Source organism: Oreochromis niloticus, linkage group LG12, assembly GCF_001858045.2.
Source record: "Oreochromis niloticus isolate F11D_XX linkage group LG12, O_niloticus_UMD_NMBU, whole genome shotgun sequence".
Lineage (NCBI taxonomy): Eukaryota > Metazoa > Chordata > Actinopteri > Cichliformes > Cichlidae > Oreochromis > Oreochromis niloticus.
The window spans coordinates 6,882,174-6,909,868 of NC_031977.2; the positions used below are offsets into that span (position 1 = coordinate 6,882,174).

General features: G+C 41.8%; 2 protein-coding genes and 1 long non-coding RNA gene across 3 annotated transcripts; 2 read left to right on the top strand and 1 right to left on the bottom strand.

Moving 5' to 3' along the window:
* Positions 1-3,183: 3,183 nt before the first annotated feature.
* On the top strand, positions 3,184-22,849 carry erlin2 (ER lipid raft associated 2). The gene is made up of 12 exons (XM_003448586.5): positions 3,184-3,331; positions 8,115-8,222; positions 8,593-8,674; positions 12,887-12,933; positions 13,173-13,234; positions 13,357-13,482; positions 13,589-13,662; positions 17,049-17,107; positions 20,038-20,129; positions 20,235-20,324; positions 20,863-20,942; positions 21,037-22,849. Exons 1-12 carry the CDS (start codon positions 3,195-3,197, stop codon positions 21,214-21,216), a joined length of 1,137 nt encoding a protein of 378 aa, XP_003448634.4. The 5' UTR covers positions 3,184-3,194; the 3' UTR covers positions 21,217-22,849.
* LOC102078129 (uncharacterized) lies at positions 21,845-24,112 on the bottom strand. The gene is made up of 2 exons (XR_269621.4): positions 23,979-24,112; positions 21,845-23,895 (listed from the first exon to the last, which is right to left on the bottom strand). It is a non-coding gene; the product is annotated as an uncharacterized LOC102078129 (long non-coding RNA).
* Positions 23,893-27,695, top strand: ch25hl3 (cholesterol 25-hydroxylase like 3). The gene is made up of 2 exons (XM_003448621.5): positions 23,893-24,598; positions 26,001-27,695. The coding sequence occupies exons 1-2, from the start codon at positions 24,159-24,161 to the stop codon at positions 26,359-26,361; spliced, it is 801 nt and encodes a 266-aa protein (XP_003448669.1). The 5' UTR covers positions 23,893-24,158; the 3' UTR covers positions 26,362-27,695.

Sequence of the window (27,695 nt, forward strand, 5' to 3'; positions counted from 1 at the left end):
CATTAAAAAGGGTCAGAGGTCAAATGTGACATAATATTTTAATGCAAACTATAATGTGACGTTCAGAATCTCCATAAACCAGCATCATTTTATCAGTGTTCCCAATAGAAACAAAGGCAGCAGAATTTTAATCATAATCTAAGGTCATAATAATACATATTTGACCTTCAAGAAGAGGTCAGAGGTTCAAAGTAATGTGATATTTAGAATCCCATGTATGGTTCCCTGTATTGAGAATAAGGCTTTGTGCTTATTTCTTTATAGATTTTGGGTTTTGTGATGTCTTAAGTTTTTGTGAGAATCCTACACTCTTGTTTGTCTCTCTTTACAAATGAATATATCTGTTAGTTTTCTTAGCATATCCTTTGTAGTCTCAGTTTATCTTCTGGCCCTTCCTGGGTCTGGAACATTTAGTTTTGTGATCTCTTTGTTTCCCTCGGTCAGGCCCCCTTGTCTGTCTGGTCTGTGTTTTTTCTCTGTGTGGATCTGTCCCTGTGTCAAGTCTGCATATCCTAGTCGCAGTCTTAGTATTAGTAATGTTTTCTGTTTTATTGTGATCCTCTCTTGTCTACTGTGTGTTCTGTTGGGCCTAACTTTCCCATCTCGTTATTGATGATTTGATCCGGCTGTGTTTCCCATGTGTCTCCACTTCCCCTAATCACCCTCCTGTCTCAGTCTCCCCTGTCCTTTGGCAGAGTGTGTTGTTTAGTTCCCTCGTGTTTTCTTGCTCAACATTGGTTTCGTTCTTATTTTCCCATTGAATTTGTATTTTTCTGTGGCTAGTTTTCACATCAGCTTAATAAAAAACTTGCCTTTTGTTCATTTCCACCTGCCTTCCTGTGTCTGCATTTGGGTTCTCCTTCAACACTCACTGAACTGTAGCAGTTTGTCTGTTGCATAGTTTTAAATTGTACTATATAGTAATACTATATAGCATGATTATCACTTTGACCTTCAGATCAATCTATTGATCTTGAATGAGAGGTCAAAGGTCAAATGTGACATGATATTTTAATTTTTTATACTGTACTTTCTATATGTGGACAATACAGAGCACACTTGTAATCTTCACAGTTTCTAAATTATAAGGTTTTTTTGTTCATTTTTGACCAATAAATCATTAAGTTGACCTTGAAGACCTCATCAAAAAGACGTCAAATTTTAGTGGATTGTTAACATGACCCACCTCTAACCTGTACAAGGTTTTATAAGATAATATAAGATAACCTTTATTAGTCCCACACTTGGGAAATTTGTTGTGTCACAGCAGAAAATGGACAGTGCAAAGTTACAGTAGCAAAAGTTAAGAAGAACACTGGAATAGGATGTCTGTGAAGGTTCTCAGTCATCCAGGTCATTGTAGTCTAAGGAGCTTAGAAAGAAAAGTGTCTGGATTCAAGTTGCTTGAAGATGTTTCACCTCTCATCCGAGAAGCTTCTTCAGTTCCAAGGTCACACGGTGGAGAATCCCAGATTTAAACCCTACGGGAGTGTCCCCCCAAGAGGGACAAAAGGACCCCCTAAAGGACAAAGGTCACTCTTTCGAGGATGCCATTGTTCACATTTTGGACAGAGAGGACAAATGGTTTGAAAGAGGAGTAAAAGAAGCCATCTATGTCCACTGTGAACGACCATCTTTGAACAGAGGCGGTGGTTTAAGACACCAACTGTCTGCCATCTATAATCCAGTTTTGAGATACCTTCCCAGATGCCTTAACGCCCACTCACATCCTGGGCCATCTGACCTCAGGAAATCACATGATAGGGTGGGGCCAGGTTTCCCAATGAGCTCACCCGAAACCCTGGCTGATTGTGACCTACACCCGTTTTCACACCTGAAGGGGGATTGTAGTGACATGCCAGCGAGCTCCACTGGCAGCCAGCTGTGCCAGAGTGGACCAAGCCCCAGGCCCAGAGGTTGAGGGCACACCACCCCCCGAAGGGGCCCGACCAAGCCACAGGTGCCAGGCCCCGATAAACAGCCACCGGGAGTGAGCCGATGCATACATGTTATGCTATGTTGTCAGACAAAGAGGATTGCACTTAGTGTTATTGCACATGTGTGTGTGTTTGGTCAGCTGTGAAGTGTTTGTTGTGGAGTCTGACAGCAGTAGGAAGGAAAGACCTGTGGAATCTCTCCGTCCCACACCGTGTGTGCTGCAGCCTGCCACTGAAGGAGCTGCTCAGTGCTGTCAGAGTCTCCTGCACGGGGTGGGAGATGTTGTCCAGCAGGGAAGACAGCTTAGCCACCATTCTCCTGTCACTCACCACCTCCACTGGGTCCAGAGGGCATCCTAGAAGAGAGCTGGGCCTCCGGACCAACCTGTTCAGTCTCTGGCTGAGATTTATTTAAAACATTTCAAGCTGTCATGTTTACAGACAGAAAGAATGACACACACATGTCGTCTTTGGCAAATATAATAAGACAAAAAGCTGAAGTTGCACTTATTGCTGTCCTCATTCTGCTCTGTAAATGATTTTTCCTCGCATGTTACATGTTTTAAAACTTGCTTGTTTTGGGTTTGTTTTTTTTAAACAGGTCAACCAAATACTCTATACAAAGCCTGCATATTTTATATGCAGGCTATAGTCTGACCCAGACTATATATGGGGCATTAAGTAAAGTGAATTTAACAGTGAGTTTTAGTTATTGGTGAAAGAACCCATTTCTTCTACACTTGCACCTATTAGGAGAATACTAGTATTTCATTTAAAATGCTTTATTCACTTTCACATTGATAAGTTCATCGGTAACTGTGCTTTAGCTCTAGGTATTTAGTATTTAAAAGCACCACATAGGCGTTTAGTGATAGAGCTGTGATGTTTAAGTGATACATAAGACCGAAATGTGTCAGCCTATATGATAGTGCTGAAAGAGCCATTATATTGGGTATTTACAGGTAATCCTAGCTTCTCCTATAAATATATACAGTTATAAAATATTTGCTTTGGTCTGCGCAAACATGTAGTAACTCCACAGCAAACCACTGTAAAAAGGGGCCTTTGGGTTTTAACCATAGTCTGTGGCTCTCTTTCCTGTTGTGGCGGTGTCAGAGGTGTCACCTAATCAGCATCACGTGATAATAACCCCACGATATTAAAACTGTGGCGCACACAGTGAATCAGCTGGCCTACAACACTAACATAACAAAACTGCATCTTGACCCCGTAGATAGCCCTGGCTCAGTGAGGCACATGCGGTTTGCTGGTTGTCCGCCAGAGGGCGCAGGTACAAAAAAGCAAAAGATGCCGCACAGTCAAAAGGAAAACGAAAAAGAAAGTACCGGAGGTGTTTCTTATTTGTGTTGCTGTCATCTTAGCAGAAACTGCAGGTAAGATATTGTTGAGCTACAGAAATGTGCCTTTCTGCATATTTAAACTATGTACCATGGCCGTTTCACATGCCACTAGCATATTAGAAGGAAAGAGACTGGCTAAGGTTGTTTTACTTAGCAGTGTTAGCTAAACATGATTTAGTGTTTGGCCTCGTGTTAAGCTTTTAAAACGGACACTCAAGTGAAGGTTGAAACATCTGGATAAGATCTACCACTGAAAGAGGCTCCTTTCTGTGAGGCAGCAATGATGTAACAACTTATATCCCGCTGTTGCTAAGCCACGAAGCCCATGAATCTGAATCCCATTCAAATTTTTGGAGTTTTTCATTTGGTTTAGTTGTATGTCTTAGGTGGCTGTCACATTTTAATAATTTTCATGCTACAGTCAGATGTTTAGGGTCTTTCCTATTATTCGGCGTACATGTTTCGCCTAAGTGTGTTTTAAATTTAATCCAACGTTAACTTGAACTTTGAAATGCTGCAATGGTGGTGTGTTCGTTTATCAGAGGAAGCTGTGCACACAACTTGTTTTAAACGTTTAATACGAGAAGAAAACCCAGTTTCATTGTTTTTAAAGTGCGCAGCATTAATGAATATATCCAACACTATTGTATATTAAAAAGCAAAAGGTTGTAGATCAGTAGAGAAATCAACATTGGATTATATCTCTCCATATGTTTTTAAGCATTGTATTTATAAAAGCCATTTGAGGTAGCAGGGTTACCAGATTGCATCTCTGCAAATCCTTACTAAGCAAAGCTGCAATGGCTCCGTATCTAGCTCCATCAGGTCAAGTTAGTCAACAGGAAGTTTGCAGTTGTGGTCACAAGTTTACGCACACTCGGCAGGGGCATAAATGTGATGGATGCAATTTGGAGTTTTCAGTGAGCTGTTAGTGTGGAATGGTTGTATAGTCAGCTTGAATGATTTTATAAAAACAAGGGTTGGGTCTGCAAATTTGAATTTATTTGGGATTTTCTGTGATCCACACAAGGTCAAGAGTGTACATACAGGCTCAAATATCTCATAGACTCACTTAGATTTTTCCATAAATGGCGCCAAAGGTTCTACAATTTGTTTTAACTCGACAAGGCCAAGGACTTTTAATTTAGTCCTCATGACTGGTAGGTTCTCTTTGCCAGCATAAAAAAGATTTATTTGGCAGCACTAACTGTATTCACTAATACTCAGCACAGTGAGAAAGTTCAAGGAGCACGGTGCAGATCTAAGAAGGAGAATTTCACAATTTGGGAAGATCTCTTGGAGCCGTTCCAGGATCATCATCTCAAACAGCTGTACGTAGGTGGAGTTATTCACACGTGTCACCACTTGGAGTCTTCTTCCAGACCTTGGCAAATTGTTACCCCTCAGATGAGAGTAAATTCATAATGGGATGTTCAGGAACTACTAAGACTCAAGCCTGCCATCAACCAGAAACTGCAGGAATACCAGTAAAGCCAGTTTTACATCACCATGTACTGAGAGGATGTTGACCAAGAAAGAAGTGATGCTCCAAAATCGACGCCTGCAAGCTTCACTGAAATTTGCAGCTGTCCACATGGGCAAGCCAAATGCCTTCTGGAGAAAAGTTTTAGGGTCAGATGAGGCCAAGATTTAGTTATTTGATCACAACGACAAAATATATGTTTGAAGTGGTCAAGGCAAGGCTTTCAAACCTACTGAACCAGCTGCCAAGAATGGTGGTGGTGACGACATGTTCTGGGGCTGTTTTGCTGCCCTGTTACTGGCACACTGCACAAAGTGGATGGAGTAATGAAGAAAGACGGCTAACTCCAAATTTTCCACCTCAAATTAGCAGCTAGATGGTTAATAGTTGGACACAACTGTGTGTTCAAATAGGACAGTGATCCCAAACACACATTAAAACTTTTTTTAGAACAGATAAAACAGTCTAGCGTCAATGCTCTGGAGTAGTTTTCTCAAAGCCCCGACCTCACCTATTGAAACTTGAAACTCTGTTTAAAAGCCGAGTCTGTGCCGGAACCCAAATAATTTAAGTGAACTCTGCCAATTCTGCCACGAAAAGTGGTCAAATATCAAAGCTTGTGGGTGCTACTTAATTAAAAGACATTAAACCAAATATAAGCAGGCCTGTATGTGTAAATCTGTGCCTGTATATACATGTGAGCCTTGTGGATTAGAGAAAGTCCAAAATAGAAATAACTTGTGCACCAAACTCTTACTTTTCTTCTTTCTTTTTTTTTTAAGCGATCCAAGATGTGTACTGTACAGTCTTCCACCCCAGAAAAAGAACAGTTCAAATAAAATAATTAAAAACACAAAATTACAATGACATTCATGCTCATAATGATTTTATGGAAACATCTGACCACAATTGGATATAGAAATCTATCCTATATCATGTTATATTAAATACATCTAAATATCTAATTAGTAATTAATGCTGGGCTTACACTGTGCGATTTTTGGCCCATTTTGAGCCGAGTTTTGAGTCGTGCGACCGTTTTGGTGATCGGCCCGAGTTTGGCCTTCATCGTGCGTCGTTCATCGTGTAGTATACGTGGGGTAACGAGAAGCGATTAACACCTCATGACCAGCTCCCGACCATCAATCGCCCGACTGTCGTGAGGGTGTCACCGCAGCCGCTCACACTGCGCACACGCAAACACATAAACGTCGGTGAAAAGACGGAGTAGCACGGCTGTGCAGCGTGTGATCTGGACACAAATGATGGAGGCACAACTTGTAGAACTTTGGAAAGCTCATCCGAGCCTTTTCGATGTGGCCTCACAAAATTATCACGACCACAACAACCGTGAAAATAGTTGGATTTACACCACTGCTCAATCACAGCTGCCTGATCAATGTTTTTCATTAGCAATTTAGCAAAGTTGATGGTGGTGATGTGCGTGTCTGTGTGAGTGAGAGACACAGAGGCAGAGCAAGCGACAGATTTTCTGTTATAACCTTCATTTTTATGGACGCACAGTGTGAGCACTCAGGTCGCATCAGAGCATCAGGCCGTATAGTGTGAGACCCTGCATCGTGACCTACGAACTTCTAACCCCTGCGAGTCAGTCGTACAGTTTGAGCAGGAGCTGAATAGCACGACTGAAAAAATCGCACAGTGTCTGCCCAGCTTAACACCCCTGAACACTGCCCTGTTGAGAAAGAAGCGGTGTGCAACACCACATCAGTAAGTTTGAATGCAGCCTTCTTTCCTCCACATGCTGTAACCTGTGGACATCAATTTTTTACATCAGTAAAACAAGTGGTGTTGTGTCTCATTCTGTAATGGTTCCAGTGTAAATGAGGCACTGCTTGAGCATGTAGAGACAGAAACAACTTGTCTTACTTGGAAAACCACAACCACTGGAGGGAGAATGATTTGTAACACAGTTTACAACCAGAGACCGTAGAGCTAATAAACTAATTATGTCACTCACTAGTTGGTGTCGTCTTGTTGTGAAGCTGAGATGACTAGCTGTCACCATGTTTCCAAACTGGATCTGAAGACTTAGGGGTGGAAATGAGCAGAAAACTCTTGTCTTTTGTCACTTTGTCACTAGCAGCGTGTCACAACAAGTCATATGTTCTCATTGGTTTAGTTACATCTATGAGAAATGCCAATGATTACAGTTTCACCGGCGCAAAAAACTATTGGCTGAAGGTTTGGCCCATCTTGGCATGGTGTGTAGTCTCAACTTAAAAAACAACAACAGAGGCCTGAAAGTTATCTAATGCAGATGAGCAGAATATGAAAGTTATGTTCCTAAGAAATAGGAAAAACTCCAAAGACCTGAAAGGACCTGAGGCTCTTCAGTTGATCCCACCAGTTGTTTGCTGAGGTCGCATCAGAAATGATCTCAGTGAGAGGGTAGCTGTCAAGTACACAAGGACTGGACTGAAAATATGTGACAGCAGATCTTAAGGAGTGATGAATCCAAATTTTATTGAAGCAGTGTGGGATCAACATAACAGGAAACAGAACAAAAGGCAGAAACATCGAAAGAAGGCGTTTGAATCTCCTCCGGGAAGCCTGGAGAATAATTCCTCAGTCATCCACATTCCATTGCAATGTGAGACATGTTTAGTAACGATCCTTTAGTTACCGAACTGAAAAATCTAGCCTGATGATGCTCTGTGGACTCTCTCTGTGTGGAGCCTAAGTAAAAAGTGTCACTCAGTAACAAACGAGCTCAGTATACTCCAGTTTAAAAAAACCAAACAAACAAACATGGACTAAACACCAGCCAGCCAAGAACATGTCTTCATTAATTTGACGACAGATGTTGCACATTAATACTGCAAATAGACTAAAAATCTATGAACAGACCAGGATGCTGTTGTTTTGTTTTCAATGCTTTAGGACTTTTGAAGTTATTGAAGTCAGCTGCTTGTCAGCTTAAATGTCAAATTCAACTTTTTGCTTGGAAACATTTTTGTTGCTACTTGCATGGTGCGTTTGAGTTTGTGTTGGCTCGCGTTCTGACTATTTGCACGTGTTTTCTTAAGTGGGCCAACTGTGCTCAATCCTCTTTAAGTGTGACAAGGTCACAGCTGATGTCTGGCTAAGCCTGAGCTGAGAGGAGATAAACCAGCGAGGAAGAAGGAAGCTCCAGTGTGTTACTACTGCACTTTGTGGCCCGCTGGCAGGATAGACAGTTGTTCTGCGACATGTAGCTGTAAGATTGTGTGAGCATTTGATTGTAATTAGGACCGTCGGTGTGAAAACACCAGAAGAGAAACTCCATCTGCTCATTATTTTCACATGCTGTCTCTCCTGTCTTCTTGCCAGGATGGCACAGTGGGGTGCCGTATTCTCAATAATTGCTGCTCTTGGAGGAGCAGCGCTGTTAGCCTCCGTGCACAAGATTGATGAGGGGCACACTGGAGTTTACTACAGGTGAGCTGTTTTACTTGTTATGTGGGAGATTAGCGTTACACTCCTCCGTTGCACAACTTCCCAGAATCAAGCACCTGCTTCAGATCATTTTGATTTTAGCGTCTTGTCTGTCCCACGGTGAGCACTGTAATTACCAGCTGTGAGCTATTATAAGCCATCTTAGCTTCAGGATATTTTGATGCGATCACTTGCATGGACATGCAGTAAATAATTGGTTTAATTGCATAGTTTTCCTGTTTAATTGGATCTCTTTGCACAAATGAGTCCTCTGAAGCCAGGAAAGTTTCTAGGTTGAGGTTGAAGTTTCTAATTTGAGGTTGGATGTTTTTTGTTTTAATGATTTTACTGATTCTAACTGTGCGTCACACAGGGGAGGGGCTCTCCTGACCACCACCAGCGGTCCTGGTTTCCATCTTATGCTTCCGTTCATCACCACATACAAGTCTGTGCAGGTGAGTCATGCCGGTCCTTTTATTGGAACTCTCAGGTTATTAATAATCTGAACATTACTCGCTTAATGTCACATTTTTTTCTGTGGGATACAAAATAAATAAATGGAGTATAAATATTATTAATGCCATACTGTTATTGGTAACACAGAAGTTAACAATTTCATGGTGATTTTGCAGAAAAACAAACAAAGATTTCCTTATCTTACATCATAAATATGCTGTGCTTTCCATGGAGTGGTTTGTATTATGGAGTGATGATGTGAATGCTGCATGTTCTGTTATTCAGTTGTTCTTTTCTTTGAATGAATATCCGTGTGAGGAGGACTGTTCTCCCCATACCAACTTATAAAAAAAATACCATCAAAGCGTTATGTGACCATATAAGCAAAGTGTAAATGATTTCTTTCTTTCATAATCACTGTTTAAACATAACTTTTAAAAGGTGTGTGCAGAAAAGGAGTGTCTGCTCTACTGTACAATATAAGTGGGCATGGTTAAGCCATTATATGGCTCGCTCCCAGAAGATTACAGTGTGCTTTCAATGTAAGATGGGAAAATATAGTGCGTGTTTCACACTTAGACACATGAAAAGCTCTTTGTTTAGCTTCACACTAAGTTGTTATATCTTCAAACTATATCGCGTATAAAACAAAAGCAGTCTTACTAAACATTAGAATGGTGAAGCCAAATTTTGTAAAACAGTAATCAGTTCTATGACCTTAACAGTAAGTTGGGCCACCTTTAGCAGCAGCTACAACCAGACGCTTCAGATAACTGGAGCTCTGTCTCTGGTGTCAGCGTCCACCCCTCTGGTAGCCCTGTAGGAGAGAAGCTTCTCTTTTCAGATCCAAACACTCGTCTCCACTGAATGTTTTCATACACTGTTCATTCTTGATTGTTGATCTTTTCTTTCTTTTCAGGGACTGGCTGCAAAATACGTAAATCAGATACAGTGGCTTGCAAAAGTATTCGGCCCCCTTTAACTTTCCCACATTTTGTCACATTACAGCCACAAACATGAATCAGTTTTATTGGAATTCCACGTGAAAGACCAACACAAAGTGGTGTACATGTGAGAAGTGGAACGAAAATCATACATGATTCCAAACATTTTTTACAGATAAATAACTGGTTTCAAGTAACGCGTTACTGCCCATCTCTGGTCTCTACCAGCTTTGCACATCTACAGACTGAAATCCTTGCCCATTCTTCTTTGCAAAACAGCTCCAGCTCAGTCAGATTAGATGGGCAGCGTTTGTGAACAGCAGTTTTCAGATCTTGCCACAGATTCTCGATTGGATTTAGATCTGGACTTTGACTGGGCCATTCTAACACATGGATGTGTTTTGTTTTAAACCATTCCATTGTTGCCCTGGCTTTATGTTTAGGGTTGTCGTCCTGCTGGAAGGTGAACCTCTGCCCCAGTCTCAAGTCTTTTGCAGACTCCAAGAGGTTTTCTTCCAAGATTGCCCTGTATTTGGCTCCATCCATCTTCCCATCAACTCTGACCAGCTTCCCTGTCCCTGCTGAAGAGAAGCACCCCCAGAGCATGATGCTGCCACCACCATATTTGACAGTGGGGATGGTGTGTTTAGACTGATGTACAGTCTTAGTTTTCCGCCACACATAGCGTTTTGCATTTTGGCCAGAAAGTTCCATTTTGGTCTCATCTGACCAGAGCACCTTCTTCCACATGTTTGCTGTGTCCCCCACATGGCTTGTGGCAAACTGCAAACGGGACTTCTTATGGTTTTCTGTTAACAATGGCTTTCTTCTTGCCACTCTTCCATAAAGGCCAACTTTGTGCAGTGCACGACTAATAGTTGTCCTATGGACAGATTCCCCCACCTGAGCTGTAGATCTCTGCAGCTCGTCCAGAGTCACCATGGGCCTCTTGGCTGCATTTCTGATCAGCGCTCTCCTTGTTCGGCCTGTGAGTTTAGGTGGACGGCCTTGTCTTGGTAGGTTTACAGTTGTGCCATACTCCTTCCATTTCTGAATGATGGCTTGAACAGTGCTCCGTGGGATGTTCAAGGCTTGGGAAATCTTTTTGTAGCCTAAGCCTGCTTTAAATTTCTCAGTAACTTTATCCCTGACCTGTCTGGTGTGTTCTTTGGACTTCATGGTGTTGTTGCTCCCAGTATTCTCTTAGACAACCTCTGAGGCCGTCACAGAGCAGCTGTATTTGTACTGACATTAGATTACACACAGGTGCACTCTATTTAGTCATTACCACTCATCAGGCAATGTCTATGGGCAACTGACTGCACTCAGACCAAAGGGGGCTGAATAATTACGCACACCCCACTTTGCAGTTATTTATCTGTAAAAAATGTTTGGAATCATGTATGATTTTCGTTCCACTTCTCACGTGTACACCACTTTGTGTTGGTCTTTCACCTGGAATTCCAATAAAATTGATTCATGTTTGTGGCTGTAATGTGACGAAATGTGGGAAAGTTCAAGGGGGCCGAATACTTTTGCAAGCCACTGTACAAAGAAAAGATGCTTTGTATCAGATTTAGCTACAGGCTACCACCTGCAGTCGTTGAGTAAGGGGAAAAATGAAAATGAAGTTTTATGCAATTATTGGTTTGAATGCAGCTGATGGTAATCAAGAGTTTCTTGTTAAAGCTGAAGCAACTTATCAGGTTGAGTTCTGTTGTTGTTTTGGCTTTAGTAGCTAGGGGCATGGATATGATTTTTTTCCATACGGCCCAGTTGCTTTGAGGTAACCCGCTTTATTTATGAGACATTGTTGCTAGGAAGGAGGTTATGGTTTTGGTAGCCTTTGCATGCATGTTATCATTCGGTTTGTAGCTCAATAATAATAATAATAATAATAATAATAATAATAATAATAATAATAATGATAATATTCCAAGAAACTGAACAAACCGCAAGACTTCTGGAAAAATGTCCTTTGGACAGATGAGATTTAAGTGTAGATGTTTGTCCTTAATGCAGAGTGCACCAAACACAGCATATCATAAAAACACCTCATATTAGCACGGTGGTGGAGGGCTGAGGACCTGGGCTCCTTGCTATCCTAGTATCATAGAGTCAAATCTGTCTGACAGCTAAAGCTCGGCGGCCAAAATTGTGTCATGCAGCAGGACAATGATCCCAATGATGTCACATGCTCCTGTTCAGGACCAGATCAATGTTTTATTGTGTCCTGATATATGAAGCTTTAGGACTGAAAGAGGGTGCACTTTCCTTTCTACATGACTGTGCATACACAGAAATATGATGCAGAGATAACGGTCTACGTCCTGAAAGATATAGAATAAATATCTCTGAGAAGCGCTCATACTTACTGAGTGTCCTGAGCAGTGTATTCATTTCATTTTTGGCGAGTGCCTCCAGTTGTAGGTATGACAGCTGTGAATGGAGGCGTAATTGATCATTCCTCCTTGTGAACATGATATCTTAGGGATTAATGGAATGTTTGGCACAAGCGTCGAGTTGAACTGAAGGTGAAGCTGATTACAATTTGGTGGTCACAGGTCACTGAGACCTCACAAAGGACATCTTGACAATGACTGATGAAGTGATGCCCTTTTACATCCAAAAGGTTAGAGGTCAAATTCACTGTGGCATCACGATGATTTCCAAAAACACTGTTAGTCGGGGTTATTTGGTGTTACAACCAAAAATGTCCACTACTCCTGTTAAATAATCCCATCCTTCCATCCAAATCATCCTCATCCTCCATATTTTGTCTCCATTTCTGTCTTCATTTATTTATTTGTACTATTTGTATTTATATGTTCTATTTCTATTGTATATATTAATCGGCATCTGTGGGTGGACAGCAAAGAAGGAATTTCATTGCACAGAGAAATGCCCTTTCTCTTGTGACACATGACAATAAACACTTTGAATCTTGAATCTTCTGTAATGTTAAGAGGAAGACTGCACTGTGTACAGAGTCCTCTTGAGTCCTGATATTAGCAGGGAATGATCTACACGTATTTAGAATTAAGCCCACATTAATTAGGCTTACGAGGAGAAACAAAATAATTCCAGACTGAGATGTTGGTCAGGCTCTCTGTGGTGCTGCACTGGTATATAATAATAATGTGATGTCCTGTTGCTGTTTCCTCTGAGTCTTACTGGTCGAGGGTTGTTATAACAATGTTGGATCCAATAAAAGGAGTTTGAAGTGTTGAAAAACAACATGTCAAACATGTGATCTTTATCTCGTAGACGACGCTGCAGACAGATGAAGTGAAGAACGTACCATGCGGCACAAGGTTAGTTTGCTGTTTTTGGATTAAGCAGTATCAGATGTGGTTTCGTGCCTTATTAAACTCAGCAGTTATCATGACACAATACAGACTCCCACACACAACCTCGTACGCTGCACGGATCAGAGCTTCACCAACATGTGTCTGAACTACCAAAAAAACCCCAATAGCCCCTGTCAGTTCACACTGGTGTTTGGGTAAAAGCTTTTGAATTATATGTTGCTTCTTTTTGTCTCTGTTTTCAGTGGAGGAGTGATGATTTACTTTGATCGCATAGAAGTGGTGAACTACCTCATTCCATCGGCGGGTAATTTCACCACACTAACAGTGTGTTTATCCTGATATCATCGGGACAGCTGTAACTCTATCCATCCATATCTATCTGTGACTATATATATAATGTAATTTTTAAAACTTCTATCTCTGCAGTGTATGACATAGTGAGGAACTTCACTGCAGACTATGACAAAGCCTTGATATTCAACAAAGTTCACCACGAACTCAACCAGTTCTGCAGCGTTCACTCTCTGCAGGAGGTCTACATCGGCCTGTTTGGTGAGGGGAGGGGCCTTCAGGGGACCATTGTTAACAGTTGGAGAGCTAGAAGTGTTTCAGAGCTTTTCATGTTTACCTGCCTTTTTTGCGCATTTTTCCCCCACAGACCAAATTGATGAAAATCTGAAGTTGACGCTACAAGAGGATCTAACAAGCATGGCACCTGGGCTTATCATTCAGGTAAAGGCAGAGGATCAGACAGACCCCAGGCCAGAATGAAGTTCAGTGTGATTGTAAATATGAGGTCAGAGCTGTGTCAGTTCCAGTTTGCTGGCAGCACAGGGCTGTACCACACAGCAGGGCTTTCTTTGTGTTAGCTGGCTCAACAAAACCCAAGACTGAATGAGAGATAATGGGCAATGGGTGGTCAGGTACACCCTTTGAATACCAATAAACCCTACTGAGCCTTAAAGTCTAAACCAGACTTGGAAATCAGGTCTAAAAGTTTTTCTGCATCACTAATTAAGTACATGGTCATTTTTGTAGTAATGTAGTAATGTGCAGTTCTCACTAGTCTAACATATACTCATACTACAGTATAGTAAAACACAGCTCTAAGGGTTTGCATATTCCTCTAGGTCCTCTCTCAGACTCTGTTCCATGTACATCATGTTGTTGGGAGAAGAATCAGTGTAGATGTGGTGCTTGTAGCTGGTTTTAAAAGCAAACTGCAAACATTACATGCTTTGGACCAGTCATCTTATATTATGCTAACATTTCGATCCATTGGGTTATCATATTGTCTCATCATACAGTCCAGATCAAAAGTTTAAGACCACTTGAAAAATGGCAAAAATTCATATTTTGCACAGTTGGATCTTAACAAGTTTCCAAGTAGAGCTTCAACATGCAACAAGATGAAATGGGAGTGTGACAAGACATTTTTTGAGCAGGCAATTTATTGAAAAAAAAACCCACTTAAACTGAAACAGGCTGTTTTACAGCTGATCAAAAGTTTAGGACCACACCTCCAAAAAAACCCTGTAAACGCCCCAAAATGGAAAGCAAAGTTCCAACGAACATGAACTCAGTAATGAGCAGCTCCACCTTTTTGTTGTTCACTTCAAAAGTCAGTTGTGGCATGCTTAATGCAAGTGTTTCCATGAGGTGAGTGGGAACATTTCACCAAGTGGTAGATGAAGACGAAGGCGGCAGCATGAAGAGCATCTACTGTCTGGAACTGTTGTCCATTTTTGTAAACTTCACTTGCCGTCCATCTCCAAAGGTTCTCAATTGGATTTAGATCAGGGGAACATGCAGGATGGTCCAAAACAGTGATGTTATTTTCCTGGAAGAAGTCCTTTGTCCTGCAGTCATTGTGTACTGTAGCGTTGTCCTGGTGAAAAACCCAGTCGTTAACACACAGACGAGGACCCTCAGTCATGAGGGATGCTCTCTGCAACATCTGGACGTGTTTGACACCCCTGCACCTCCTGAAGCTTCATTGTTCCACTGAAGGAAAAAGCAGAGAATAAAAATTTCTTCCAACTTTCACTGTCCCATGTTTGGTGCTCTCTTGCAAAGTCCAAACAGTCAGTTCTATGACGTTCAAGGAGACGAGGCCTTTGAAGACATTTTTTGTTTTTGAAGCCCTTCAGTCTCAGATGCCGTCTGATGGTTATGGGGCTGCAGTCGGCACCAGTAACAGCCTTAATTTGGGCTGAGGATCATCCAATGTCTTGACAGACAGCCATTTGGATTCTTCGACTCGATGATGGTGTAATTTTTTGCGGTCTTTCACTTGACTTTTTTGTTCCATAACTCTCAGGATCATTTGAGAAATTCCAAATAACTGTCTTACTGCGTCCCACCTCAGCAGCGATGGCGTGCTGCCAGAGACCCTGCTTACGCAGTTCAACAACCCGACTGCGATCAAAAAGGTTTTTTTGCCTCATGACAGTGTGACTACCTGACAGAAAATGACAATGAATCCACATGTTTGCACAGATTTGACCTTTTAAAGCATGTGGTCCTGAACTTTTGATCAGCTGTAAAACAGCCTGTTTCAGTTTAAGCTTTGTTTTTAATAAATTGCATGCTCAGAAAAATGTTTGGTCCCACTCCCATTTCATCTTGTATGTTGAAGCTCTGCTTGGAACCTTGTTAAGATCCAAACATGCAAAATATAAAAAATTTTTGCTGCCATTTTTCAAGTGGTCTTAAACTTTTGACCAGGACTGTATGTTGTTATGTCTTCATTAAAGTGGACGCTGTGCCTTTAGTCTCTGCTTGCCTTGTTAATTAGCATACTTTTGTGACTGAGTAGGACTATGTTGCTAAGATAACTTGGTTAAAAGAGTTTATTTACATTATAAAGAAGGTCTGACTGTACATCTGTCAGCAGTTTTAAAATTGCTGTTGCTTAACCTTCCTAAGGTCTTCATTTTGTTTGCTTACTCTGTAGAAGAATTAAAATGTAATCATGCTGGTGCAGTGAGAACTCCTCCAAAAAACAGTCAGTGCCAGATGTTCAATCTCACTTCCAGCCTTTGTGCTGCTCTAGCTTTCTCCTTGTTTTTGTTGCAGGACACATGTTAGAGTGGTGTCTGTATACTCTAACGGTTGCCAAGAGCAACAACGAGAGTTATTCCTAGGTTACTGATGCAACTGAAATTACAGTTCGTCTGGGAAATGAAACACTAGTTTATTATACAACTGAGCTGTCTGAGTCAAACAAAATGGAATACATGGTTCAGATTTGTGAATCAGATTCTGACCTGTAGATATTTATTATAAAGGATTGAATTTAGTTCTTCAGAGGAGTTCTGATTGGTCCAACCCCAAATGTGATTTTGATGATTTTAGAGTACACACATTATTCTCATTATTAAGTGGTCGATTATATATATTTATAGAAGTTTTGCTTTTCTACTGGGTGTATATAAAAAAACATTAGAGGCTTTGTGTTGTCTTTTTAGCTTGGATGCTTTCACTTTCAGTTTAGGTGAAGTTCCCTGAGGAGCGTTATTATTCATCCTCTGTCGACCTTTTCTGATCTTGAATGCTGACTGAATGTCTGGATGGCAGGGGGGTCTGACTCTGAATCATTCTTTTAGAAAGTGCTAAAAGTTTTCTTGTTCTAATAAAAGGAAAGCTCAAACGAGGCAACGGAGAGAAACATTTCACATTTGTAATAATTTACACATGATAATTCCAGCCTAATGAAACACAGTCTTCAGTCCATAAAATCATTTTACAAAGGCTCTCTCCCACAGTTTGGATCAAATCACAAAACAGTGTTTCTTTAAAGTTCCAAGGAAGCCTGATGATTTTTTTCTTTCTTCTTCCCCACTGTTAATTCACCTCCTCACTGCACTCATCAGTGTAGCCATGTGTCACTCCGGAGTGTTAAGGGCTTCACTGGGCTTTACTCCTCCACACATGGTTACTTTAAATCAACAGGAACTGCTGAAATAACAGTTTCACTTGAGAGCGTCTTTAACAGGACTTCACTGAGCCTGGGCTCCTCTCCAGCAGGAGCTTCTCTGGTGGTAAAAAGCTCTTTTTATGGTCTTGTTGGTCGTTGCATTCCATCTGAATGTTTTTTCTGACCTGTTTATCCTCAGGCGGTCCGTGTCACAAAGCCCAACATCCCAGAGAGCATTCGCCGGAACTACGAGCTTATGTGAGTTTTGTTTTTTGATTTGTTTGTCTTCTAATTATTCCACGAGGAATATGAAATGGGGAGGAAAAAAGTAATACGATTTTTCCAGACTTCTCCGTTGGGGATGTTTATAAGGACAGAATGAGAAGGATATAAAAAATAACTTGAAATGAAATAATTTAATACATTGTCTTAAGTCTTCCAGGGACGCCCATATGTTGTTACATAATGGACATAATTTAGATGGTAGTTAGTCATCTGGTCTTTGTTACCTGTGGGTGCATTTACTTTATTACGCAATACTATGTATAAATCTGAGTTGTTCTACTGGGAAAGCATCCTTGAATGAAGATCCTTTAAGCTCTTTATTGCAAGGCGATGGCAAACATTCAATGCAACTGTAGAAAAGTGAACAGTTCGCAGGGATCTGTTGTGTGTGAACATGTAGCAGAAAATCCACAGTGGTGAAGTGAGCACCCACATTCACTCTGGCCTTAAAACAAACTACACTAAATCACGACATTATACATTATTAATGACCCTAAATCCATCAGAGCAGAACATAATCATGTGTAAACCTGCATATCTGATCGCCAAGCCCTCACTTACTCACTACATTTGTTAAACATTCCATAGCACAACATTCAAACAGATTTCTATATCTTTTCATTGCTACATGGAAAACTCTGTAACTGTGACCAGCACAACTAAAAGAAAAAACACACAACTGATCTCTTAAGCTCATGCTGGCGGCGTATGCTCCTACAGACGGCACAGGTGAGCTGTTGTCCACTTGGAGCCTGTCTGAAGGATGCATGTGTGTTTGGTGTCACATGGACAGGCTGACTGGTCACAAAAAAAATCATTGGTGTGCTCGTGGACATCTATGCTGCTTTCCTTCAGGCTCTTACGAGGTTTACAGCACTCAGACGCCCATGTTGTGCATACTCACAAAATAGAAACTGTGGTTTCTATGTTGGCCATAAGTGAAGGTACGAAGGTAGAATAAGCAGTAAATCGGTTCTTTTTGCCCCCACGTAGGTACAGCATTCATATCAACCTGTGAGTGGAGGGAAAGCAGAGCTGAAGCTCTGTTTTATTGGAAGCTGCTCTCTTATTCACATGTGATCACTACAACGGAAACGCAACATATTTTTGATTTGTCTGATTTATTTTTTTATTTTTTTCATTAATTTTACACACCAGATGCTCTTTCTGACACAACACCTCTGATCTGATTCTCCATTCAGTGATGTTTCTTATTAAAGGCAAATGTGTTGATACACCGCAGAGCTGTGAAGCATCCAACTTAAAAATCTTCCAACTCAAACATGGGGCTCTACCTGCTGTGGCCCTTCTGAATAGGGGAGCAGCCAAAACAAGCTTGTGCTGCTGAGGAGTCCGAGTGATAAAACTTTTTGGGGGGAGAGCCTAAAAAAGCGAGTTTTATTTTTCTGACTGATAGGTTTGTAGCTTAAACCTATTCGCTGGAACGTTCAAGACAATTTACTACACAGCAAAAGCAAGACACAAGTAGGCAAAGTTCGTTGTGTTCCTCATGCATACACACAAAGAGTACCTTGCCTGTGCGTTGTGTAAGTATGTGTGTGTGTGTGTGTGTGTGGTCAGAGTATGACCCTGTGAAGACTCCCCAAAGCTGGTGCCAGGAGTCTAGCGGTCCATCTAAACAAAAGGCTCTTATACTTAACCAGATACAGAGTAAGTGTCCTCCTATATACCATATATCAGTAAGAGCAGATATAACCTCTCTACTACTAAGGATCAAACCTCTACCAACATGGCATTGATTATACACCTCTAAGCATATATGAGTAGATATTTCTAAGCATAAATGACAATCAACAATACAAATCTAACACTGACCTTCTAAAAAGTGGAAGTTCTTGGTTAGCAGTGATGTGTGTGGAAGAGTTAAAAAGCTGCATGGATTAAAACCGAAATCAAAAAAGTTTTTTTCAACTTGTTGATGCAGTCATGGGAAAACTGGACCCAGCAGCGAAACTGCTCTAGCAAGGGCTCTGCAGTAACTCGCATCTCTTTAAGTAAAGAGGACATGCATGCATGAGTGCATGTGTGCATGTGTAAAATTATGAAGAAATGTTCACACTAGCCACAACAGTGAGCTGTATACTTTGACAGCTTGATAAGAATCTAGTGTCTTGTAATGAACTGATTCCTTTTTAAATAAGTCTCCAGTATCACTACTTTCACTTTGTTACAGTCGGTCACTAAAGTACCTTTCTGACCTGTGGGAGGCAGTAGCATCTGTATTTCTGGTACTTTGTTTAGACAGCAGCACAGGAAGTCAGGCTTTTTATCCTGTTTTCCTCTATAACTGCTGTTTGTGGAGGGTAATTAGATCTTTGATTCACGTGTTTCTTTCAGTTTGTTTTAATTTTTTCTGAATGTGTCTAGTTTTGTTTTCACGACAGACTTAGTTTTGGTTTTTGTTCTGGAAAGTAATAAAAACATTGAATTTGAAACTTGAGATCATAGTGTTACAAAAGGCAGTCCAGTCTGTGGGAAAGGCATTAGTCATTAGTCTCCTGAGTGGACACCAGTGGCTCCTCTGAGGCTGAAGGTAAAACAGAGAATCAGTGTGTAGACTGAGGAATTTACTGGAAGATGTGGTTTGGATGCCAGAATAACAGATTTGAGATAAAGGTTTGGAAAGTTTTGGGGGCAGACCCAGGATCGGGCTCCTTTGCCAGTGTCTGAGTGCTGTGTCATGCCCTTCCACAAATCTTGGAGCTTCTTTGGTAATGATGTTGATTTCTGTGGAATTTAATATTGAAACAAATGACAGACATCCGGCAGCAAGCAGCTCCCAAAATCAAGTTTGCACAGAGAAGTCACATGTAGCTCTCAGTTAAAGCATTTTTGTTTTGTTTGGGGTTTTTTTATTAATTGCTCTTTTAACATGTTCGCAGGGAGAGCGAGAAGACCAAGCTGCTGATCTCCCAGCAGACACAGAAGGTTGTGGAGAAGGAGGCAGAGACGGAGAGGATTAAAGCGGTGATAGGTGAGAAACGAAGAGAGACTGACATGTTGAGAGCGCTTTGTTCAGAGACGAGTTATTTGCACTAAACATGCTAACATGCTGCGATGTTTTGGGGTTTTTTTGTAGAGGCTGAGAAAGTGGCTCAAGTTGCAGAAATCAAGTTTGGGCAGAAAGTCATGGAGAAGGAAACGGAAAAAAAAATCTCTGCGATTGAAGGTTTGTATCCTGCAGTGAAGGAAGAAGAGCGATCGTGGTGCTTTGCATTCAGCGAGGAGAAACTATTCATTGTTACAAACAAAAGTTTATCCCCAGCATGAGTCTGAACCATTGATACAATGTAGGAGGGAGACATGCTTTTACTGTGTTATTGCCAAATTCTGACCCTGCTATCCAAATGCTGCAGCAGAAATGGAGCCTCATCAGACCAGGCAACATTTTTCTAATCGTCTAGCCTCAGCTTTCTGTTCTTAGCTGATAGGAGGGACACCCAGTGTGGTCTTCTGTTTCTGTAGCCCAGATGCAGATATCTTGGCTGGACACGCTCTGTGTTTTGAAATACTCCTCTGCATACCACTACCACGTGTTTGCTCTTTTCCAAGTGCATTTGTTTTGGCTGCTGCATTTGGGAATTAGCGGTTGGGTCACATACATATTTGCAATGTAGAAAATCCTCCAGGGTCCCGCTCTCTGACGCCTACATAGAGTTTTTGTTAATCTGCCCTACCACAAATGAGTTTGTGTTTTTGGTTCATAGACGGTGCTTTCCTGGCCCGGCAGAAAGCCAAGGCTGATGCGGAGTTCTACACGGCTCAGCGAGCGGCTGAGGCCAATAAGGTAAAGACACAAACACGCGTCACATATTGTGGTTGACAAATGTGGGCTGCAAAGTGACCTTCCATGACTGGAATTCTGTTGCTCCCTCTCGCAGCTCAAGCTAACACCAGAGTACCTGCAGCTGATGAAATACAAGGCCATCGCAGCCAACAGCAAAATCTACTTTGGGAACGACATACCACAGATGTTTGTGGACTCTGGCTCAGCAGGGAGCTCCATCAAGGCCTCCGCAGCCATGGACATTGTTGCCGAGCACATCATGGACCTGGATTAAGCAGGAAAGTAGTGGCACCTGCTGGACTGCTCAAAGGCAGAGCACTATCAGCTGAAGGAGTTGCTTCCCTCCAAGGGAACACATCTAAATTACTGCTAGGAATCCCTGTTCTCCAGCCTCAGAGCAGACAACATGAGCATTCGCTCTGTCCTGATGGCCACTGAAGTCCTCTAGACACAGTGTGATAATATCAGTTATTATTGTCATTTAGCAAAATAAGAATTTAAAAACTTGTCCTTGCTGCTGCTGCTCTTTTTTTTTTTTCATGGTCTGTGCATCGAGCCTACGTAGCCAAAGCATCAAGGATCCCAAATCCATCAATACTTTGTTTGTACCACCCATTCCACTAAAGTAATGGCTGTATTCATCAAGCATGCCCACAGCCAACAATGTCAAAGGTTGTTCTTTTTAAAGGGCACCTTTAAACACTGCCTGTCTCTATGGGGAAATCAGCTCAGTAGTCTCATTCATGTAAGGGTAGATAAACATGCTTTAATTAGTTTTTGATACGGTCATTATTTAAAAAGCAAAATAACCATCACAAAGCAGGTTGAGCGTTTGGGTGAATGTTTTGTAGAAACCATGCTGTTACTCAGTTACATGTTCCACATTTCCACACAGACTGTAATCAAGAGTGTTTTTTCTCTGCTGTCTGCCTGAAAGACGGACCAAATGTGTCTCTGAGGATGAATGTACTGAGGTAGCTGTTCACTGTCACCTTTGACACCATCACTGGATTGCTGCAGTTTGTTTTTTCAACTTGTTTTGAACGCTGGATTTGTGCACCTGTGTGAAGTTGTTATATATTTTCTGTATACGTGTGTGGCACTTACTGTTTTTGTTTCTCACATTGAATAACTGATTAAGAGACTATTTGTTTCTGGAGTTTTCTTCTGTTTTTTTCCACCCCCACTGTGAAAGAAATATGACATAACCAAAATATTCATTTGTGACATCAGCTTTTCACAAAACTATTAAGCAAAATTTTTATGTAACCATTTTCGTGGGCGTCCTGTAAGACTCTTCATAAGACAAGAATTAGTAATTGCCTTTTAGTCTTTGGTGGCGTGACGCAGCTGTGGAGGAGGAACGCTCCAGGATGTAGTAATGATGAAGAATTTTTAACTGTCCATAAACTCAGTGTGTAGGCTTCTGTTACTCACTTCAGTGGTCTTATAGAAATCATCTGAAATTGTCTGAAAACAATCTGCTGGGAAATGTTCATGAGTCCACGTTGAGTCATCTCTGGGGCAGAATGCACGACTGAGCGCTGATAACCATGCGCTTAATTTTCCAAAGAACCATTTGGTGTCAAGAACCGACTGGTTTAGGGGAATTGGCGTGTTCGGTATACACAGCGTCACTGTGAGCAAATATTTCTTTAGGCCAGGAGCCAAATGGCATTTTTACAAAAAGTTATTATTATTTTAAGATTTTCTGTAATTGATTCGTCTGTCATTTTTTAATTTCTTGTAGCTATATCTTCACATCATGTCTTAGTGGACGCACTTTGCTGTCAGTGATGTTTTTCAAAGGGACTGGCACCCACCGGGCAAATGTTTTTGTACTGACATCAGCTGTGAATGTACAATCAAGGCATTGTTCTCTGATAATAAAGTACTGTGTTTTCTTCTTTGCAGTGTAGTGTAAGATTTCTATATTGAAACTATATATTTCTATATTAAAACTGGTTTTAGATTTGGCCCCAGGGCTGAAATTTGGTGATGGTTTCTTTTAAAAAGTTTGCTGTTTTAATATAAAGTTTCCTCTAATCTCTTAAAATGTGTTTTGTTTTGTTTTTTTAACTCTATTTTTAAGGGGTGTTCTAGAATAAAAATAAAGCTTTGTGTAAGTTCCAGGGAAGGAGAAAGGAGTGACTTTTAGTTGCTCGATGAGGCCGGGGTGAATTACATGGGAACCACACTAATGAGGCTTTAAAATGCAGCTTCTTTTTCCCTTTTATTTTCCTTCTCTTTTTATTTTCCTTCTCTTTTTATTTTCCTTCCCCCAGAAGAATCAGAGCCTAGAAACAAGTCACAGTGGCTTTTATATACACAATTTGTATTTTGAAGTTCGTTCCAAAGGACTGTTTGAGGAACACATCTTGCTTTGGAGAGGACTGCTGTTGTGTCACAAAGTGTGAATGTGATGCAGTAGAAGTCTCTGTGTTGTAGATTTGCTGTAGAAATGTTTAAGTAACGCTCCATCACTTCTTTATTTTACATCGTTGGAGCTCTTTTGTACACAGTTCCACTCCAGTGCGCCACACCACCACATTAATGTATGTGTTTGTTAAAGAATTAGCCTCCTGTCCCCTTTGTGCGCGGTGCCAAATGCTTGATTGAACTTTTATGGACTTGGTTTTCAAGTTCACATGCAGTTCACACATTGCGCCTTTAAACTAGCTTGCCCTATAGTTCTGATGGTTCTCGGTTGTGTAAAGCACCAAAAGCGTGTTTTCGTTACGCATGTTTAGACTTAACCTTTATTAGTCTTATCTTATTTTATCTTATCTTATCTTAAGATGCGTAACGAAAACACGCTTTTGAGAAGGCAGGTATGAAAAAAAGAAAATAAATCCCGAGGATCGTTTTATTCCTGTCGGTGCACATTTATACTCAGAGCCATGTGCGCACAGTGAAGCCACCAGCAGCCACCGCAGCGGGCGACATCAGATGGCTGGGGGAAAAAAAGAAAAAGTGACAGTCCTGTCATAGAATTCCCCTTTAATTCCAGCACTGAAATCTGGGGATTTACTTCACCTTTTCACAAGAAACGAAGCTCCACCCACAGCATCGTGTCTCTCTCTGTGGAGCAGCTGTAAGTTACTTCTCCGGGAAGAAAAAATGAAAAGGAGGCTACAGATCCTTTTGGAGCATCTGGTCAGGACGGCCGCACACATGAGAGGATGTAGGGGACGAATGTGTGGTTAGAAGGTCGTGATGGTCGTACCCTGCACTGAGTATGGAGAGGCACAGGCGCCTGTCCTACAGGGGCTGTGGGAGTATGTGAAGACCGGACAGGAGGACGTGCTCCGCTCGCCGTACCTGCCAGCGTCTTTTGCGTTCCTGGTGCACGTGCTGCTCTGCGCACCTTTCCTCGCGCTGGATGCGCTGGGGAGCGTCTGTCAGCGGGTTCGGTCATGGAGGATGACCGCGGGGTCGGGTCCGCCGCCGTCTCTGAGCCGATGGTTAGAGTGTTTCTGCAGGGTTTTGTATAAATACGTGACCGTGGTCCTGCCCGTCACTGCGCTCTTCAACACCCTGATAAACCTCAAGTTACCTGATGTGGCCCCCAGCTGCTGGCAGCTCTGCGTGGAGGTGGTGGCATGCCTGCTGCTTTTTGACATGCTCTTCTTCATGTGGCACTTGGTCATGCACAGGTGAGCAGCACGCGCATTTGTTGGGCTTCCTTCCTCCTGGTCCCCAACATGAACCAGGGTTTAAAAGAAGACATTCGGTCCAGCGGTCTGCTTGTGAGGTCCGGAGGGAGGGTTTGGACTGCACCAGTCTGCTGCTGCTTAACGCTTAATTTATTTATGTTTGACATGTGCTTTACACAGAAATGATAGCATTTGGCATCCCTTCACAAAACACACACACCTACTGTAACCTGACGGACACATACTTTTTTAATTAGTCAAGATGAATCAAATAAAACAGTTCTTATTGCGTTCGCTTGGCCTGCATCTTGGAACTAGAAATCTCCGTCCCGAGGGAAGAAGCTGAAATTCACCCTATAGAGCAGGGGTGGGGGAACTCCAGGCCTCGAGGGCCGGTGTCCTGCAGGTTTGAGATGTGTTCTTGATCCAACACAGCTGATTTAAATGCCCAAATTACCTCCTCAGCATGTCCTGAAGTTCTCCAGAGGCCTGGTAATGAACTAATCATTTGTTTCAGGTGTGTTGACCCAGGGTGAGATCTAAAACCTGCAGGACACCGGCCCTCGAGGCCTGGAGTTTGACACCTGTGCTATAGAGGATGGGAACCATTTTTAATAATTGATAAAGCCATCCTTCGTACCTGTTTAGAGTACAGGGAGGCTAAACATGGCTGTGACTCACCTATCAGACGACTGGACCATCTCACTATCTGATTCAGTGAGTTTTTCTCTGTGACAGAGGTCCGACCGAACCATGGCAGCAACAAAAAGATAAAACGGACTCAATAAAAGAACGATAAAACAAAGTTCAAATTGTTCGGTCAGTGTGGAAATAAGCAAGTTTCCTGAGGCAGTAAAGGTGCTGGTGTCGCATTTTGCAGACCGATTTACAATTTTCATCACAATTCAGTTTTTCGTTTATTATGGTCCTGAGATATTTATATGATTGCACTTGCTCTATTTTCTGACCTTTTAAACAGCAGACCAGTGAGAAAACAAAAGAGCTGATGGCTAAAGTTAGATACTTGTTACGCATATACATTTTGAGGACTGATTTCGGTTTTTTTCGTCCTACAAAGGGTTTTCTTCCGTTAGAAGGAATGTAAACCACTTCGCCAAAAGTGTCAAGCATGAACTCCAGCTTCCCAGTAACATTATCTTTATTCATATCATTCCCATCTAAAATCAGTGTTAGGTTCCTGATCTTTGTCCTTGATAAATCGCTTGTGTTGCTAATAGCTGTACCACTGGCTGTAACAGTGCCAGTTAAAGTACCAGTAGCAGCACTCGTTTTCTGTTTTTGTCTGTAGAAATTATATTATTCTGACTTCTGAGAACATCCCAGCAATTTTCCATTACAGCAGCACTTTAACCATAATCGGTGTGTGGGTTTTCATCCTTAGAGTTTCCTGGCTGTACCGCAACATCCACCAGATGCACCACCAGTACCACACTCCCTTCGCTCTGGCAGCTCAGGACTGCAGCTCGGCCGAGCTGTTGTCTCTACTGTTGCTGTCTCTGAGCAGCGCCTGGATGGTGGGCTGTCACCCTCTCAGCGAGGCCCTCTTCCACCTCATCAACACCTGGCTTGCCGTGGAGGACCACTGCGGCTATGACCTGCCCTGGGCTCTTCACAGACTGCTGCCCTGTCTGGGAGGAGCCCCCCACCACCACGCACACCACAGTTTGCAAACTATAAATTACGCCCCTCTCTTCACGCACTGGGACCACCTCTTTGGGACGTATCGCGCATCGGTGCGCTGAATTCACGTCCTCAGTGACAAGCCTGTTGCATGCTTTTTTCTCAGATTCAATGAAGGATGTTATCTTTTGGCTGATGATTTTACATGTAATCTCACTGTTCGCTCATTTATTACGACACATCGTCGCAATCAATAATACAATACAATTACAACTGATACTTTATGACAGCATGATGTATGTGGCCACTGTATCGTGAAGTGAAGACCACCAGCGTTTTCACCTTTGTCGTCAGAGCTTTCAGGGACTAGAGCGGATTGTGAAACTGGGCCCCCGGATGCTGACTGCTCCAGTCGGTGTACCCTGATTCATCCTTCTTTATGACTCAATCACTTACTAAATGAGCTGGGTCGGTAAAGTCATCAAGAAAGCATTTACTAAGGTTACAGAGCAATGAAGCCAAAGACTGTTTTCAGAGACGGTGCCATGCCAATACAAGTCTTTATGCAACCAGAGGAGCCTGCCTCCTGCTGGCTTGTTTCAGAACTTATAAACTGAACTATTGGCACGAAATCAGATCACCTTTTCCTTTAGAAAAAAAAAACTGTCGCCCTCCTCAATGAGCCATTGTAGTTATGCTGAAGCGAGACATTTTTTTTTCATGCAATTGAAAATGCACCCCCACCCCCACATATTCTCATAATCTCAGAGTGACTTGGTTACTTTGGAGGAGTAAATCAGAAACAATGACCTGTTTATACAACCCAGTACAATGAATCACATTTTACAGTTTATCAGTTTAATACTTTAAGCTCTGGCTTTTTAATGTGGCCGGTATATTGTTATTGTACAGCGGATAACAATCATGGCATATTGTTTATCGAGGCGAGGAGATCTGGACACATTTCAGATCCCCCCCACATCCAAAACAGAAAATTTAATTAAAATCTAAACTGAAACAAGTAAACCGGTCCAAGCAGAGGGGAAAGAATCTGCTAGGGCTGCAAATTCAAGTGCAGGCTTTGCTTTTTGAACTCTAAATGCATTTAGACTGAAAATTTTAAGACAGATCAGCTATTTTGTGAGGAAAATGTATATATTTTAAGTAGGCTTAGTTAGACACTTCTTTATTTTATTTTTCCTGTTACATTCAGGGCCTGTTTATGAGTGATTGTAAAGTTGTGTTGGAAATCTGCCTGACTGCCTTAGTGAATGAAAGCAGGACACAGATTGTTTTGGGTTTTTTTCCCTCAGGCTCAGGTTTCTACTGTGCTGCTGCGGTTAGTCATTTGTATAGCACATTTTGAGCCTTTCGGTAATCTGTTATATGCTCTACTAACATGGTTCCTTGGTGCCACAACGAAGCAAATTAAAGCCATGTGTTTTTCTAGAGGAAA

Excerpts from the sequence above, each read along its gene's own strand:
- erlin2 (XM_003448586.5), top strand. The coding sequence starts at position 3,195 with ATGCGGTTTGCTGGTTGTCCGCCAGAGGGCGCAGGTACAAAAAAGCAA. Across the intron at positions 8,675-12,886 it reads CCACATACAAGTCTGTGCAG|ACGACGCTGCAGACAGATGA; the intron begins GTGAGTCATGCC and ends TTTATCTCGTAG. Across the intron at positions 13,663-17,048 it reads CACCTGGGCTTATCATTCAG|GCGGTCCGTGTCACAAAGCC; the intron begins GTAAAGGCAGAG and ends GTTTATCCTCAG.
- ch25hl3 (XM_003448621.5), top strand. The coding sequence starts at position 24,159 with ATGGTCGTACCCTGCACTGAGTATGGAGAGGCACAGGCGCCTGTCCTA. Across the intron at positions 24,599-26,000 it reads TGGCACTTGGTCATGCACAG|AGTTTCCTGGCTGTACCGCA; the intron begins GTGAGCAGCACG and ends TTTCATCCTTAG.